Raw genomic sequence first — 19,192 nt, forward strand, 5'->3', positions numbered from 1 at the left:
GACTTGTCTTCAAATTCAGCTACTTCCTGTTTGTGAAGTACAATGTAGCCAATTTAGATATGATATGACGTCATGTCTGGAAGCAACTGACCCTAGGGCCCATGAGCAGACAGTGTGATTTCGCTCCGCGTGCTAAACTTTAAATAGTTCAATAAGTGCCTCAAAATCCGTTTTCAGAGGTTAACAGGAGGCAATGTAATACTTAAGTTATAGTACTGAAACTACGACATGATGTACCCCATTTTAATGAGTTAAAATTTGATTTGTAGGTCTATGCATCTCTAGTTCAGTGGTGCCGCTTCAGCCATTTCAAAAGAATTACCCCGCATGCCGTTAACAGATAAGTTGACGCACATTTTCCTAATCATGACACCTGAGTCTTGAAAGTAGTCTTCAAGTAGTGTTTCGAGGCAGACAGACAAATATTTGACACATCCCCGCAGGGTTCCTGTCTAACAATATGGCCTTTTCTCTGGTAAGTAGACTTTTTGTGTGAATAGTCGAGCGCTGTCTATAAAATAAACCTCGCAGTCGTTCAACGACCATGTCCTATGTAAAATTAACCTTTAGCATCTTTAGCTTTTGTCCACGGTGCAACTGCTAGCTACAGACATGTTCAATATGTTCTTTCAATTTAACATTTTCCATTCATAAATAATCACCAGTCCAGCTCTAACTGTTGAACGATGTAAATGTATTTATGGTTGCCTTTTATGTCTAGTGCAAATTTAATCGCGTTTTTGCCATTACTTGACTGATAATAAGTTTACCTCAAACGCAGTGACAACCGGAGAAATAATAGCCAACAAGGCCAAGTTGTAAAGACTAGGCCTGTTATTTTATCGTTTCATATCTAGACTACACGGGGAATAAGCCTTATCTTTATGTATGTGCAGTATTGTCTGTTTGTTGTACATTGCATGTTCTACATTCATCCTGCAAACAGAAAGAAGACCTGATGCTCCATGACCACTGGCATACAGGCTCTCAAGCCCTGCCTACATGCAGCAATGGTGATATCTTCCGCCGAATTAACAATATGTTGGGCAACTCTCTGAACCTCACTGGGGTGTGCACTACACCCACAAACCACAAGGGGGAGCCTGTCCATCACCTGTCAGGTAATTCCAAAGCAATTTAAGAAACGCTTTGTAAAATTGGGTCTAGTCTAGAATTGAACAGCTATGAGTCATCACTTTTCAGTTTTATTCTGATAAATATGCTGAGTTCTCAGCATTGTTTCTCATAACTCCTGCAGAACTCATTCTATAGCAGTTTGGGGCTGCAATGGCAGTCGGCTGATTCCCTTTCTGTCAATGAGATTGGGAAAGCATTGAAGCTGATTCATGCTGCTCTTGTAACCGATCCAGGTACTGGCTCCTGCCAATACCGAGGCAGAACTTGACTTTCATCTCCTTACAGGGACATTTTGTTAGTTTTGCCAAATGGTAAAGGGCTTATTCAGCAAGATGCAAGATTTGTAACACTGCAGATAGAATTGTAATGTATTGAACTGACATAATGCCCTGTTATACAATGCTGAGAATTATGCATCTCAAAATATATATCTTTATCTGAGCAGTAAATTTATACTCTTCTGAATAAGCTTCTAGGCTTTTTTTGTAGTGTTAAATGAGTAGTAGTGTTGGTATCAGGCAGGCTGAATCTGTCTGCCTCCCTACCGGTCTGATTTGCTGAGTCAGACCAGACTGAGGCGTTATGGGGAGGGGCTGAATCTGGAGGGGGTCCAACTTCTCAGACTGCTGTTCTCCTCAGATCGCTGTTGCGTGAATCCAGTCAGAGTTTTGGAACACATGCTCAGGCAGGCAAGAGAAAGCAGAAAGCAGCTCTCAGCCTGTCCGATCAGTGCGCAGCAGCAGTTGGACACTCGCGAGAGCTACAGGAGTCGGCCATACGCACGCACACACACACAGTCGGCCGAGAGAGATTCTGGGAACACTGCTGAGCCCCACACTCACACACGTTCTACCGAGAGATACCGAGTAGAGCACATTGCTTCCTGCGCCACCCAGCCACGGGTGCTGCCTGGTTGGATCCATGTGCTGAGTGAGAGCTTTATTCAACCCATCTCTCACACCACCGAATGGCAGCGTCAGGAGTGTGTGAGGGCAGCCGAGGCCAGGTCACATGCTTAGCTGGGTGGTGATGCCGACAGAGGCATGGCAGCCTCTGGGCACTTGCCCGGGTACAGTAGGTTGGTAAGGCTGAGATGATGGGAGGAGTAGGGGTGTGGTGGATGAGGTGGTAGGTAGTTAGGAACTAGACTATGTAGAATTGATTTTCCAGAGGTTGTGCATTTCTCTTGGTGTTGCCTGCTGTGAATGTTTTCTCACTATACCCTCCCTTTATACCTGCACTGTCATTTTGTCTGATTCACGCCTTCCCTTACTCAGTTTCTCCCAACTTGGTTTGTCTGGTTCTCTCTCTCTTTGTACTCCTTCTCTGCCTCGTTTATACTCACACTATCTCTCTCTCTCTCCTTCTCTCCAGACTTACTAGATGGGGATTTTGCTGTGATGGGTAGCCCTATAGGCAGCAAGGTTCCTTGCCCCTCCAGAGCCGAGGGCTCTACGCTCCATGGTGGTGGCCTGTCTGACCTCAGTCAGCTGGGCCTGGGGCTGCAGTCGCTCAGCCTAGCCTGCTGGGAGCAGCCCTCCGCTGCCATGGAGCCTCCGTCACACACCAACTCGCCCTCCAGTGAGTACCAGTGCCATATTGTACACATACCTACAAAACCTTCATAAGGGGGGAAAAATGGGTTTCTTTAAGAAATTAAAAAACCTTTATGAAATGTAGGTGAGGTGGGAGTAGTCTGTTTTGGATAAATGGAAGAATGATGATTTTTGCCTTTCGTTAGAAACTGGTTTTGGGATCACTGGGAAGGAATAGGACCTAGGGCTGTAGCGGGGGCCATATCATGGTCACGAGTCAGTCATGAAGACAGTCATATTCCATGTGACCGTTAGATCATGGTAATTAGGCTTCTCCAATCTCTGATGCTGAAAATTATTAGTAGCTTACCAAACTTGCTAACTGCCTGGTACTCAGCACTCTATTGTCCCTATAATCACTCTGACATCAATGCAAATGTAATCGAAAATCTAATCACACACTTCATGAGAGCCCATGAGCTCATGTTGCGTAACATTTCTATAGGCTATGCAATTGCGTGAGAGAACAAAGTGATGGCCTCTTTAAAAAGAGGATTCCATCAGCTTTATGTAGGCTAGGCCTACTATATTTATTTCTCAACTTTCCTAATATTAAGTACGTTGCTTATAGGATAATGGTGCCGGAGGAGATGGCTGCTGTTTTACAGTCTCCTAACCAATTGTGCCATTGTCTTGTTTTGCGTTATTTGTAACTTATTTTGCACATAATGTTTCTGCCACCGTCTCCTATGACCGAAAAGAGCTTCTAGATATCAGGACAGTGATTACTCACCTCGTACTGGAAGATTTTTTCTTTAACAAGTCGGGCGCGAAGGATTTACTCCAGACACCCGACAAGGCCCTCATCCGTGTCATTCGCAGGAGAAAGAGAGGGAGATATCGTGAATGTAGGCCTGGGTGCCTTGTAAGGATCCGATGGCGAGTGGGTTTGCATTTACCATTGGTCCTATTAGCCAACGTACAATCATTGGATTATAAAATAGACAAACTACGAGCACGTACACTACCGTTCAAAACTTTGGGGTCACTTAGAAATGTCCTTGTTTTTGAAAGAAAAGCACTTATTTTTTTTCATTAAAATAACATAACATTTATCAGAAATACAGTGTAGACATTGTTAATGTTGTAAATTACTATTGGAGCTGGAAATGGCTGATTAAAAAAAATATATGTATATAGATTTATTTATATGTATGTGTGTGTATATATATATATATATATATGTGTGTGTGTGTGTATATGTGCGCAGAGGCCCATTATCAGCAACCATCACGCCTGTGTTCCAATGGCACGTTGTTAGCTAATCCAAGTTTATCATTTTAAAAGGCTAATTGGTCATTAGAAAACCCTTTTGCAATTATGATAGCACAGCTGAAAACTGTTTCTGATTTAAAGAAGCAATAAAACGTGCCTTTAGATTAGTTGAGCATCTGGAACATCAGCATATGTGGGTTCGATTACAGGCTCAAAATGGCCAGAAACAAGCACTTTATTCTGAAACTCGTCAGTCTATTCTTGTTCTGAGAAATGAAGGCTATTCCATGTGAGAAATTGCAAGAAACTGAAGATCTCGTACAACGCTGTGTACTACTCCCTTTACAGAACAGCGCAAACTGGCTCTAACCAGAATAGAAAGAGGAGTGGGACGCCCCGGTGCACAACTGAGCAAGAGGACCAGTACATTAGTGTCTAGTTTGAGAAACTGACTCCTCATAAGTCCTCAATTGGCAGCTTCATTAAATAGTACCCGGAAAACACCAGTCTAAACGTCAACAGTGAAGAGGCAACTCCGGGATGCTGGCCTTCTGTCCAGTGTCTGTTCTTTTGCCCATCTTAATCTTTTTTTTTTCTTGGCCAGTCTGAGATATAACTTTCTTTGCAACGCTGCCTAGAAGGCCAGCATCCTGGAGCCAATAACCGATATTTTAGCGGCATTTTAAGCATTCTAGTACAGTTAAATAGTTAACACACACACGGACGCAGCGGTCTAAGGCACTGCATATCACTACAGTCCCTAGTTCGAATCCAGGCTATATCAAATCTAGCTGTGATAGGGAGTCCCATAGGGCGGCGCAGAGTTGGCCCAGGGTCGTCCGCGGTAGGCCGTCATTGTAAATACATTTGTTCTTAACTGACTACCCTAGTTAAATAAAGGTTACACACACCACACTGACCAAAAGGTTATTTTGTTGGCTTTTACGCATGTCCCCATCACCAGTAAAACATAATCAAAACCTATTTCTTTCACTTACTTGCTGTGTTTGGTTTTTCATTTGTTCAGTCGTTTCATTCTCAACCAGGATTTCTATGGAACACCGTTTGGGTCTTTGCGTGTCAAAAAAGATACACATCAAATAAGTTTGTTGACCAATCAGGACCTGAATATCTCATGTCACATAATAATTTAACGCGTTCATACATTTTTTACGGAGTTATTACATACGTATGTTATGATGCTGGTCAAGTTGTCTCGCACACCTACAGTGCTGGTCATTAAAAAAAAAGCTAGCTTATGGATGCAAACAATGTTCTTCCCCAAAAACATAGCAAAACGACATCTGTTTCAGTAGCTATATAGTTAGCCAGCTAACTACATAGCTAGGTGTCATCTAAAATAACCCTAATTTATAAGACAGTTCTTTTATTAATGGTGGTCGGACCCATCTGTGATCGCCACAATAGGCATTAGCCACGAGGACTGAGGTTAGCCTTCAAAATATAAATATGACATTGACAGTGATGCAAATGAATACAAATATTAGAATTATGCCATAATTGAATAGATCATGCTAAACGAGGTTGGCATGTTAAATAAATCAACAAAAGTGTCAAATTAATAAATTATTTAATCTGTTGAAATCACACTGGCTGTATTATACTTTATAATTGCATTGGGGGCATACTTATTTCACTGTACAGCCTATGGATTGTAGATCAATTACATGGGGTATCAGTCTACTCAGTGACACCCAGAGAACATTAGCATCATAGCTCTTATTGCGGAACTCTGAAACAACTGTAAATTGAGCCACATTTATTGTCAACCTATGTGTACTGAACACTATTCCCGAGGAAAAACAATACTGCATAGATATTTTGGAGTCTGAACTCTGAGGAGGATATATTGGGCATTGAGTAGACTAATATCTTATTTCATTACATTTTACATTTTTAACATTTTAGTCATTTAGCAGGCTCTCTTATCCAGAGCGACTTACAGTAGTGAATGCATACATGTACTTTTTTGGGGGGGTTTTGTTTTTTGTACTGGCCCCCCGTGGGAATCGAACCCACAACCCTGGCATTGCACACACCATGCTGGCTTTGCAAACACCATGCTCTACCAACTGAGCCACAGGGAAGACAATTGATCCCCAATCCTTAGGTAAAACTGTACAGTGCAATATGAATGTCAATACACACAATTGGCTGACTGGGTAGGAGATGTCACAGTCCCGCGATAAGAGACACAACGCTAATATTTGCATAAACTCTTAACAGTTGTGTTCTGTGGGTATCACTGAGTAGACTGATACCCCATTTCATTGCTTCACATTCCAACCTTGTTTAACATTATCTAGTCTAAATATGGCATGATTCCACCAATTTGTAACCTTCTGCATCACTTTCAAAGAGGTACTTTTTATTTTGAAGGCAAACTGCAAATTTCACTATTGTACCTAATCCTTATTGTGGCTAGCTTCACAATCCGGTCCGATCGAGCTTCACTAGCCAGATGAAGCTAGCTGGCTGCTTATAACGTTAGCTTTGGCAACAGGGTTAAGTAGCTGGCTAGCTATTTATTTTCAATAGGCAAACAAGTTGCTGCCTAGCTAATACTTACTCACAGGGATTCCTAAATCATTACTAAGAATAATGAAAATGACTGCAGTTTCTACTAGGTCATGGTCTTCAGTTTGGTTGTATTGGTGCTAGCTAGGTACCAAGCTAAAGCTAGCTAGCTACCCCAGAAGTTGCAGTCAAACTAATTATTCTTTATTACCAACGTGGTATTGTAAACACATCGTTCATGGCCGGTGTTTGCTTGTTTGCAGACTTTGACAGTGCAACTGGTAGTAGTGGTGGCGCTTGGCTTGCACGTGCAAATTCAGAACACACAACATTCTATAATAGAACTGTTATTTGACGCGGTAAATTAAAGCTTATTTAACGTGTCAAATAGTGTTATTTGACGTCTTTTTTGACACACAAAGACCCAAACGGCGTTCCATAGTATGTTGTGAAGCTAATAGCAGTGACGCTGTTACTGTGTAACTCCGGTAGGGCAACATCTGAAAAATGGCGCACTTGGTAGTGTGTACCGGCGGTGCTCAACCAGTCGCGAAGCCAACATCACCCACAACAGAGTGGTTGATTGTCAAGGGCAATGAATTCCATTATCTTGGTGTTAATGGATTTCGCCTTTGAATTGTCTCGCTGAAATGTTCTTACTATTTCAAATGACTGCTCGATTTGTTGACTGCTTGATCCACAGCAGACATTGTGGTCTAAGTTAGGAATGCTGTGTTGCATGTTTAGCGCAACATTTTATGTGGCGTCATTACTTCATGTACCTACGTTATATAGGTATGCACATCAACGTTAAACTAGACATCTGGCTGATGTTGGCATTTTTAGCTAATATCGGCCTATTCTGATATCGTGCATCCCTACATTTTTTTATTTAATATTTTATTTTTTATACATATTACCTCGACTAACCGGTGCACCCGCACATTGACTCTGTACCGTTACCCCCTGTATATAACCTCGCTATTGTTATTTTACTGCTGCTCTTTTTAATTATTAGTTTTATTTTTTTACTTATTTTTCTTAACTGCATTGTTGGTTAAGGGCTTGTAGGTAAGCATTTCACTAAGGTCTACACCTCTTGTATTCGGCGCATGTGACAAATACAATTTGATTTGATTTTACAACAGGAGTATAGCCTACCTGGCTGGCATGAAAATGTACCACAGGAAAAGTGTCCGCCATTTGCTTTTTAATAATGACATGTATTTTTTTCCCCTGCCCCTATTTTGAGACTGTGCATGATAATGGTCCATTCTAAATCAAAATTTATTTCACACGTTAGTTAGTATATGTAAAGGCTAAATCAAGAATAGTCTGATGGGTGACAATATTAGCCTACTGTATCACTTGTGAATTATATATTAGCACTTGGGAATGAAGCCCAGCTTAAGGCAAACAATGCCTTTTTTTATAACTTTTTCTAATCACAGTTGCACACGTAGCCTTGCCCATAGGCCTGTATGTTTTCATAAAGTTTGTATCACAACTAAAGTGGCCGAATAACTTCTTAAAATTAACCACATTAATCCGCTTTAAAACAGGTGTAGAGTCTAACTGGCTCACGCAGCGTGTAAGTTTCAAGTTTGGGGAAGATCATTTTCACCATAAAAATGCACCTTTTATAATAAAAGCGTTACATGCGTAATCGCATTTGTGGTCATAATGGTGTTTTCCAGCTAATGGACCATTTGCGCTTATAACCTACTGCCGTGTGAGCATTGCTGCTCATATAATGTGAAATCAGTCACATTATATGTCAGCCTCATTATGTAAAAAAAATGTTTTTTTGATGCTAGTGCTTGTATTAATTTGGGATCTATCGCATCCCACAATTGTCCCAGACGTAGGATTATTTATTTCTGGCACAGAATAGAATGGGTTAACTTTTGTACTATGGGCTAGTGCCTTTGCTGTATGTTAGGCCTACTCATCTTGTTGGCTGACGAAGTAAATGTGGACAGTTCTTCAAATAGCTTCAATATGCACCTCGGAATTGGATAAGGACGCACGCAGTTGCGTCCCAATGTGTCTGTCTTCACTTGTAGCCTGTGAGAAAGATCGATCAGGTGATGGAGCAGCGTGAGCGAGCGGTGCTTCAGAGCAGGCAGCTCTCAGGAAGAAGGGATGCAAAAGGCATGGATTTTAGGTTACATTATGGCCACACAAAGGGGATGCCACTGGGAAATTCAAGCCATTATCAAGTGAAAACTCTCTTCTGTTGCATAAAACGACCATTTGATGCAATAAAAGTATTATAACAATCTTGCAATTTTGCTCTCACACTGTCTAAAATAATGGATTTATTGTGAAGGTGTAGCGTATATTACATGGACTTAGACTTTTTAAAATGTAGATGTTCCAAAGGTCTGCATCAGTGGCTTGTGTGGAAGCCGGGAGATGTGAAATGTGTTCATGTTAATTGCCGTTAATTAACATAAACACATTTCGCATGAGATTGTCAAGCAAATAACTGTCAATCACTGGCTGACAAAATTTAGTGACCGCCACAGCCCTAATAGAACCCTTTGCTGTGATAAACCTTGCTGTGATTCATTCTTTCAAATATCCTAATAGGACCCCCTAATCCCCTTTTGGGGTGTGCTGGTATGATTTTTGAGCTATAATGTGCTCTCTGGATTAGGATTGCCTCTGATGCAAGTGGCAGCAATGAGCTCCTACTTCCAAGGATGATTCATCAGACATATTTCTGTGCACAAGGGTAAACGCTCTTCCAGAAGGGGCCAGCCCTGGTTCTGCCTCGTCACATCTCTTAATTCTTTGCTATGACTAATCAGTTTTGCCTCTGGCATGGCACACTCGCTGCTGATGCAGTTTTGTTTGGCCTGGCAGTGGCACCCTCGTCCAGGGCAGTGGGGCCACAGAATGTAATCACATTTGAATGCCCAGGGCCCAGTTTCCCAATAGCGATGGGACTTGGGCTTAGGAGTGTTTTAACAATGCATCTTTTCTACAAAGGCCGAAGATGTAACATGGGTTTCCCAAAACACCATGCAGAGATGCTAAGTGTGTCATTGGAGCATGTCGATACTGATAGGATCAAAAGAAGGGGAGCGCTGTACTTTCTCCAATCAAATCTTACCTTAACATAATTTCACAATACTGACGACTGTTCAGCTCCTAGGGATATTACCACCTATGCCTGCAAATATTGAGGTGGCTTAATCTAATGCTTACAAAATGAAAATGCACTAAATTACAGATTTGTCACACTGTTAGGCTACACATGAAATGTATCGAGACAAATTGGACAGTAGCCTACAAGTAGCAAACGAACTCAATTGCTTAAACGTGAAATGTATTTCAATATGATTTGTTTTCATTTGAAGCATCGTTTTATACGTTGTTTGTTTATCAATTGCAAAAACATTGGCAACTTATCAACTTTGTTCCGAAGCTATGACAGTCAGAGATATGGATAAACCATGTGATTCTATGTTTAGTGGAGATCTGTGTATAAAGTGACGGGAGGGCAAAAAAGTATCTAATGACATACTTAGCTCTTCTATGAGTGGTCTTAGGCAGGTGTTAGATTACGAGCGTTTTTCAATTGCAACGTTAACAATGTTTTTGGGAAACCGCTCCGATTTAATGACGCTCTTATGAAAGTTCTAACGATGAACTTAGCGCTGATGCTTTTGGGAAACTGGGCCCAGGGCTGTTTCTCTGAATACTCCTCTGCTCTATCCTTTTACCATTAAAACCCATACATTAAGGTTGTGTGCTTCACTTTAATGTGTTCCAAGGTTAATAACTTAATCACCCAGAGCAGCGTTTCTTAATCTTGGTTGCAGGAATCCAAAGGGGTGCACATTTTTGTTTTTGCCTTAGCACTACACACCTGATTCAAAGCTTGAGTTAATTATTTGAATCCGCTGTGTAGTGCTGGGGCTAAAACGTGCACCTCTTTGCACAAGGACCAGAATTAAGAAATGCTGACCTAAAGGAAACAAAATGCTGTCTTCACTAGCTCTGTGAATTTGTTGAGGTTTCCTTCAGTGATGTCCCAGTCAAGTTCCAGTATGATGAGCACATGAGTATTCTTTGTATTTATAGTGCTAGGCATGCTGGGTAGCCCACTGGGCCAGCCTCTGGAACCTCTGGGCACCACAGATCTGCTGGCGATGTTCCCTGGGCTGAGTCATGGGCGCTCCTTCCTGGACTCGCGCTGCAGCAGCCCGGCAGACTCTGAAACCAGCGGCTTTAGCTCCGGATCGGACCACCTCTCTGAGCTGCTGGTAAGTTTTGATTTGAAGACCCTAGAATAGACGTCTTTCTGGCGCTGTTTCATATGCCCAGATTCAGGCCCGGCCCTAGCCTTTTGGGGGTTCTAAGCAAGTTTTGGTTGGGGGCCCCACCAACTTGGGACCTCTTGCGACACCCCACCAACCAAATCAAAAGCTAATTTCCTGCAATTCAACACATTTTGGCATGGGGTGGAGATAAAATGTTGCAGTTTAAAGGCTAGTAATTGAGCTAAGGTCTGTTAGTGAATGACGAGGAGCACTGCTGATGTCTACTATTCAAACTCAACAGTAAGTTAAGGGGCCTTGTTAAATCTGATCACTCCTCAGCTATACTCAAGATGGTGTAGGCCATTTTGTGCTTTTTATAGTGAAATAACCGTTTTCCACACTTGATTCCACTATAATCAGTTATGTCTAGCCTGAGGCAGCTGGAAATATTCCTGGTATGCACTTAAACTGTCTGGATCCATCAACGACAAACTAATTATGAATAATGTATGTCAGAGTAAAGGTTGGGTAGGTATCAGTGTTGTCGTACTCAAGACAAGTCTCGATCACATGTTGGCTCGGTCTTGTGTCGGATACATTTGTACTCAGTCTTGACTCTGTCTGACAGTTGAGACCAGTGGAGTATAATTTTTTTTTATCAGCTTCCATTCTGTCAGCGCATAACGGCTTCACCAGACCAAATGTCAAATTTTATTTGTTACATGCTCAGAATACATCAAGTATTGTGAAATTCTTACTTACAAGCCCTTAACTCTTTCTTGAACTGCATTGTTGGTTAAGAAAATATTTACTAAATAAACTGAAGTAAAAAGAGTCAAATTAAAAAGTAACACAATAAAAATAACGTGGCTATATACAGGGTGTACCGTTGCAGGGGTACGGAGAGTCAAGTTATTATGTACATGTAGGTAGGGGTAAAGTGACTGCATAGATAAGTGATAGCAGCATTGTAAAAACAAAAATGGGGGGGCGTGTCAATGTAAATAGTCCGTGTGGCCATCTGATTTAATTGTTCAGAAGTCTTATGGCTTGGGGGTTGAAGCTGTTAAGGAGCCTTTTGGTTCTAGACTTGGCGCTCCGGTAGCAGAGAGAACAATCTATGACTTGGGTGACCGGAGTCTTTGACAATTTTTTTGGCCTTCCCCTGACACCGCCTAGTATATAGGTCCTGGATGTCAGTAACTGTGGCCCCAGTGATGTACTGGGCTGTGCGCACCACCCTCTGTAGTGCTTTGCGGTTGGAGGCCAAGCTGTTGCCATACCAGGATGGATGTATAGACTGCTTTCTTGAAAACAATATCTTAACAGCCTTATCTATTAGACATGTTTGCGCAGTGGCGAACCTATAAGCCTTCCGTGTGTGACAGATTTGTGATTCTGAAAGGACAGCAAACGTAATACCAGCGCACTCACAAAGGGCCAGTGGTTTAGAGGAGGGTATACGCAGATATAAACATTATACCCACCTCTTTTTCAGTGGGCATTGCGTATACTCACTACTTAATCCCTACTGATATGTATCAAAGTAGTGTGGTGGAGGTATACGACTTACCAATTATGAAGTACAATAGAGAAATCAGGCACAAAGTAGCCTACATAATCGCAAAGCGCGTGAAATATATTCACATGTGCGCCGCACACAGCCTAGTTTCAGTGGAATGTAATCTGCAGGCAGCAAGATTGTGCAGCTTTCAACTTGTTTTGGCAAGAAGCAGCTCACAGAAGAATGACATCGGTAGGGAAGGAAAGACGTTTCAACTTACAGTGCATTCGGAAAGTATTCAGACCCCTTGACTTTTTCAACATTTAATGTTACAGCCTTATTCAAAAATTGATACAATTGTTTTGCTTTTCTCATCAATCTACACAATACCCCTTTTACATTTTTGCAAATGTATTCAAAATAAAAGCTTAAATCACCTGGATTTAAGTATTCAGACCTTTTACTCAGTACTTGATTGAAGCATCTTTGGCAGCGATTTAAAGGCTCAAGTCTTCTTGGATATGATGCTACAAGCTTGGCACAACCTGTATTTGGGGAGTTTCTCCCATTCTTCTCTGGAGATCCTCTCAAGCTCTGTCATGTTGGATGGGGAGCGTGATGGTCAAGAATGCTCTAGATAACATGTAACCAGCTTTGCGTGTAAAATGGTCAGTGAGGTGTTCTCATTTGTCTGGAAGTAGCTAGCTAGCCAACTTTAGCCAGTTAGCTTGGGTGCTAGGTTGGGATAAGCATGCATTGGCAGGCAAGCTGCAGAAGGATGAGAAGGCTACAATTCCCCATCGTTTATCAGTGCAATTTTGACGGCCAACTAGCTGAAAAGGTTTGAGAGGGTTTATCTAATGTTCCTTTGTTAAATTTTAGCTCATCTTGCTCTGGCTAGCATTAGTTGATGTGCATAACTGAGGGAGAGAGCCTACCTTTCATGGTGGTTTGATCAATAGGACTGGAAAGTTCCCAAATGTAAGAGGACTCACGTGGTGTTGACAGATATCCATGCAGGTGTATTTTGTGGCTTTTGGCGAATGCATTTGAATTATCTAAATTTGCGCTGTTGCAACTACCTGTGAACACACAGTCCAGTATGAAGGCCTACTGTAGCTATGATTGGCCATCGCGCACAGGTCTGTGTAGACTCCGGTCCTGGACATGTTTTATTTACTGCAATGTTTATTAATTGTCCAAACGCACAGCCACTTTCACACACTATATTGCTATAGAATTTTCACAAATGCCTTAGTATACACATTCAAAAAATTAATGAAAACGTGAAAATGGCCATCTCTAAGTGGTCGCTTGTCAGAAAATCTTTAAGTCTCATACTTCCTGGGTGTGAATATGAATAGATTTTAATAAGATTTCATGACGCTAAAATGCTGTCAGTTCAACTTTAAATGCAGCAATATTTCACACACGTTATTTTCAAAGAGGTGGCTAACAGCAAGCGCTCTGCAATAAACACAGTTCCATTCACATGATGATGATGATGATCATTTGAAACTTAACAAATGAGCAAACTAGCCGACGACAAAAGCTAGCTAGCGAGACGGAAAACTACTGTTCACTATTGCGCGGTGACCTGTTGGCCTTCAAGAAGGCAGAAGTTTCCGTACGTTTTTATAAAAATGGTCCCACCTATTAAGCTCCCCGAGTGGCGCAGCGGTCTAAGGCACTGCATCTCAGTGCAAGAGGCGCCACTACAGTCCTTGGTTCGAATCCAGGCTGTATCACATCCGGCCGCTATTGGGGGTCCCATAGGGCAGTGTACAATTGGCCCAGCGTCATCCGGGGTAGGCAGTCATTGTAAATAAGAATTTGTTCTTAACTGACTTGACTAGTTAATAAAACAATTATTGGTTGATACCACTGTCACTCCACAAAATGTTGCCCTAATACAGTTGAATGGCAGATGCCTTTATCTTGCTTCAGATGGCCTAGCCGATAGCTGAATTGGCTAGCTAGAGACCAGCAAAGAAACAATCAGGATTTATATATTTTTTTCGCTTCCGTGTTAACCCTTTCCTTTCCAACAAAAACTAAAGAGAATAAATCTGAAAAAATAATAAAATTATTTTATAAATCCTTAGCCCTTCTCTGAAGGTTTTAGAAGGCCCATTATTCCCCAGTGTTTGGGCTAGTAATTTGTAAAGTGGCTCTTTTTCCCTCCGCATGTATTTTTTCACTGTTCTGAATGTCTAAAGAATCCATATGAACACAGAATCCATTTGAACTCTTATGGTGGTGATTTTACAAAATTACAATGGTCTTGAATTGGACTGGCATTTTTCTGGTCTTGACTCTGTCTCGGACCCCTTGTCCCCCTCCCGGTCTTGATCTTGAATCGGTCTCGAACACAACACTGGTAGGTATTGATTTGGAACTGGCACTAGAGTTCTGTGCACAGTTCTGGCTGTAGTTAAGTGTGTGTGTTCCCTCTCTGCAGTCTTCTCTGCGGATCTCCCCGCCCCTGCCCTTCATGATGCCGGGGGTACAAAAGAGGGACCCCCACATTCTAGGCACAGCCATTGGCTGTTCTCGCCTGGACCTCCACGACGTCAACTCCGCTTTCAGCCCTGAGCCCCCCACCCTACCGGGCCAGGGCCGCTGTGGGGTGCCCCTGGCCAAGCGCTTGCCCCAGGCCTCAGTGTGGCCCAGCTGGGACTTTCTGGAGGAGCCCCAGAAGCCCTTCAACATCGAGAGGGAGGCTCGCCTGCACAGACAGGCTGCAGGTACTGTAGCTACCACATGAAACAACATCGGGTGTATTCGTTAGTTGGATTCGATTGCAAAATGATTTGTCTTTTACAAAATGTTTTGCAACACAGTTTACGCCAAACGGAAAACTTTTTGCAATGAAAACAAGAGTTTCTATCGGACAGATTCATGTAGGCCCCTCTTTCCGTTTGCTTCCGTTTTTGTTCTTAAACAGTAAAGGTTTTTGTTGCAAGAAGTAATGAATACACCCCAGTTCTCCACGGCCACGTTCTTGCTGGTTCCCTCCTTTCACTCAACTTGATTGCCCAATTAATGTAAATGATTGACAAATTCAGAAGTCTAGTAATTTAGTTGTATTTTACTCTGTATTCTTCTACATGCTACAGTTGTACTGTGCTATCATCTTTCTTACATTTTCTTCCAGCTGTGAACGATGCCACCTTCACATGGAGCGGCCAGCTGCCTCCCAGGAACTACAAGAACCAAGTGTACTCATGTAAAGTGTTCCTGGGCGGTGTGCCATGGGATGTGACTGAAGGTGAGAAGAGCCAAACAACCCAATAAGAATGCTAATTTTGTTTCCGTTTCAAAATGTTATGCCCTACTGAACATAACCCAGGTTTGATGGATAAGAGCATCTGCTAAATTACTGTGACTAACCTCTTCTCCCCTCCCTCCACAGCCAGCCTGGTCGGCACATTCAGCGTGTACGGACCTCTGAGTGTGGAGTGGCCGGGTAAGGATGGGAGGCACCCACGCTGCCCACCCAAAGGTAATATGCCTAAAGGTAATGCTGACGTGGAAGAAATTTTATTTTACTCATTGTTCTCCCAGAGCATAGAGGTGGACACGTACATTGGCATGTATTCACTTCTGGTGTTTCACAGTAAGTGGTGCCTTCTATTTTTGTTTATTCTTCGGTGGAATAAAATAACCTAAAATCCATAGTCAACCTGAATTGCATTTCAGGGAAATGTGCAAATGTTATGTACCTTTTTTTTGTTCTTTTTTTTGTGTGTAGGCGGTAAGGATATACTGCAGGGATACAATGCTACAGGGATATAGATATTGAAGAATGTAGAAAAACACTGACGCTGTGGTATGTCTAGCCTTCGTCAGGGAATGATATACTCCTTGTGTGTTTTTTAACTGACACTGGTCTCTGCAGGCTATGTGTATCTGGTGTTTGAGAGTGAGCGGTCTGTCCATGGGCTGCTGCAGGCTTGCACCCAGGACCTGCTCCACAAGGATGACTATAGGGAGTATTACTACAAGATGTCTAGCCGAAGGATGCGCTGCAAGGACGTGAGTAGTGCCCTTTCAAACGCCTGGTTCCATTTCTGTCCGTAGGACGTTCTTGTAGCACCTAGCCTACCTGCTGTCTGATCTGTAGGAATTAGATGGGTGAAGGCAATGAGGTTGGCTCTTCTGCTATATTGCTCTTACTAATCCAGTCTTTGGCCCCATCAGGGTTAGACTCATTGCCATGTGTGACTGACTTTGGATGGAGCCTTCATAATTGGCTGCAGTGTTCAAATTGAAACCCTCTGTATTACGTATTTTTTTAATCTTCCCCTTCCCCGCATGTCCTCAGGTGCAGGTAATCCCTTGGGTGCTGGTTGACAGTAACTTTGTGCGCTGCCCGTCCCAGCGGCTGGTCCCCAGTAAGACTGTGTTTGTAGGCGCGCTGCATGGCATGCTCAACGCAGAGGCCCTGGCCTTCATCATGAACAACCTCTTCGGAGGGGTCATGTACTCTGGCATCGACACGGACAAACACAAGTACCCCATAGGTAGGTGTAGTGTGGACCAACGCACCCTGGGATTGGTTAGCCTTGTCTCCTGACACTACTCTTTACCCTCCCAAGCTCCATTATCTACTGGACCACGTGAACTGTTTTTTTTCTCAGGGATAACAAGTAGCGTGATATTTAAAAAGGGAATAGTGCCTTTATAGTACAAGGGAAAATGAATCTGTTAATAGCTGACAGTCTGACCAAGGTAGTTGTGAAGAAGGGGATGTTTAAGCATGTGTCCTTAACGGCAGGATCGGGACGTGTGACCTTCAACAACCAGAGGAGCTACTTGAAGGCTGTGAGCGCCGCCTTTGTGGAGATCAAGACTCCAAAGTTCACCAAAAAGGTAAGGAGAGCTTCCATTGGGCATCTCCATTGAGAGATGGATTGAGGCAACCTAAGCTCTCTAGCCTTACCCAGTACTCAACCTCTTTACAGGGCTGGATCAATGCATTGATTTGTCTACTCAGGTTCAGATCGACCCCTACTTGGAGGACTCCACGTGCCAAGTGTGTAACCGACAACCAGGGCCCTTCTTCTGCAGAGACCTGGTGAGAACACCCCATACAATGGAGGGTAGAGGATAATGTCCAGCACTAATTTTATTGATGGGTTATCGCCAATGGGTTATTACTTAACACTAAACAGTTTGGGGATGATGCAGTTCAGGTCTTGTTATTAGTGAAATAAATGCAAGTGCTCCAGTCTGAAGTGGTGACTGACTGACTTGTTCTCTACAGGCCTGCTTCAAGTACTTCTGCCACTCTTGCTGGCACTGGCAGCACTCCATGGACGTGCTCCGCAGCCACAGGCCTCTCATGAGGAACCAGAAGCGCCTGGACTGCAGCTAAGCTGCCTGCCATGGCAACACTCCAGGGGGCTCCAGAGATCCCCCCCCCCCCAACAGGAGCTGGAGCCAGGATGAGGGATAGGCTAACCACAGGAGCCCCAGAGCCTGTTGTCCCTCTCAACAGGGCCCAGGGGATGAACCACTAGGAATATTCACTACTGCACTGCGCTCTCTTTTTGCCGTTTACTTGTTTTCACTAATGGCACTTATGCACAGTAAAGGGTTGGAGTCATTGAGACAAATACTGTTATAATTCAGGGCAGGACATTAAAAGGCATCCATAGATGTTCCTCTCCCTAGATTTTGAGTTTATTTTGTTGTTGATCCTTCACTTTATATTTCAGGTCCCATTGTCCTTCATTGCAGATGCCAGACTGTGCCTTTTTTATTTTTTATTTTATTTTGACCATCCCACCACACCTACCAAAATTCCTCAGAGGTAGATGTTTTTGTTGGGGGGAGGGGTGGGAAGTAGCGTACCTTGATATTTTTACGCAGGTATTTTACACATTTTTACTCATGGTTTTAAGTCCTAACATGGTAACTTAATATAATATCTACTTGACTGCTTTTTAATTTTTTTTTTTTTTTTTTGCCCCTTCAAAGTAATTGCCCGGGGCTTTCGGTTTGTACATTTAGTTTTTTACAAATATGAAGTGGTTGAAGCCTTTGCTCTGCCTAGCTGTGTCGGTGTTCCAGCGTTTTTAGCCATCCATTGCCAGATGCTGACCAGTCAAACCAACAGGCTTTCAACTAATGATCAGATAATATGGAAATAACACTGGAACGAACCTTGATCTCGACTGTACATAGTTTTAATCAACTTACTGTTGTACTTTTTAATTTGCACTTGAGAAAAGGGTTGACTTGTTTTTTTTAATCGCCTGTTATCTTTTTTCAGCAGGATAGATGTCATCAGAAGTGTTTTTCTTAGCCGCTTGGTTCCTGTTGAATGTAGAACTAACTTTGCTAGTATGATGTGACCAAACATGGCCTACCTCCCCATACCCTTCTCCCACCCCTTTTGTTGTCATCGGAGGCTCTGTTCCAAAAACCTATTGTCATCCCTCTTTTTCTTTATTTTTTTTAATCACGTTTCTTGTGCTGCTTTTTAGGGTTTGAAAGTCTACCTCATTGGTTTGCTAATGTTGCTGCAGTTGCCTACAGGTGTGGAGGGCGTTCTGATTGCACAATAAAGGTGTTGAAGCATTATCATTGTTTCCTTGTTTATTTGCTAAAAAACCCGCATTGAGTGTTGGCTTCAAGGGAATATGAGAGTAAATTCACAATGTACACACATGATCTTAGTGTGTTTTATATACAGTACCAATCAAAAGTTTGGATACACCTACTCATTCAAGGGTTTTTCTTTATTTGTGCTATTTTCTACGTTGTAGAATAATAGCGAAGACGTCAAAGCTATGAAATAACATACGGAATCATGTAGTAAACAAATCCAAATATATTTTAGATTCAGAGTAGCCACGCTTTGCACACGCTTGGCCTTCTCTCAACCAGCTTCACCTGGAATGCTTTTCCAACAGTCTTAA

The 19,192-nt window shown here is 42.6% G+C and overlaps 1 protein-coding gene across 1 annotated transcript; it reads left to right on the plus strand.

The window, feature by feature from the left end:
* Nucleotides 1-38: 38 nt before the first annotated feature.
* cpeb1a (cytoplasmic polyadenylation element binding protein 1a) lies at nucleotides 39-18,852 on the plus strand. The gene is made up of 12 exons (XM_082957144.1): nucleotides 39-475; nucleotides 947-1,121; nucleotides 2,512-2,718; nucleotides 10,581-10,762; nucleotides 14,725-15,010; nucleotides 15,421-15,534; nucleotides 15,679-15,768; nucleotides 16,165-16,301; nucleotides 16,591-16,789; nucleotides 17,044-17,138; nucleotides 17,263-17,343; nucleotides 17,533-18,852. Exons 1-12 carry the CDS (start codon nucleotides 461-463, stop codon nucleotides 17,641-17,643), a joined length of 1,692 nt encoding a protein of 563 aa, XP_082813270.1. The 5' UTR covers nucleotides 39-460; the 3' UTR covers nucleotides 17,644-18,852.
* Nucleotides 18,853-19,192: the final 340 nt, after the last annotated feature.

This window comes from Salmo salar, chromosome 10 (genome assembly GCF_965601325.2).
Source record: "Salmo salar chromosome 10, fSalSal1, whole genome shotgun sequence".
Lineage (NCBI taxonomy): Eukaryota > Metazoa > Chordata > Actinopteri > Salmoniformes > Salmonidae > Salmo > Salmo salar.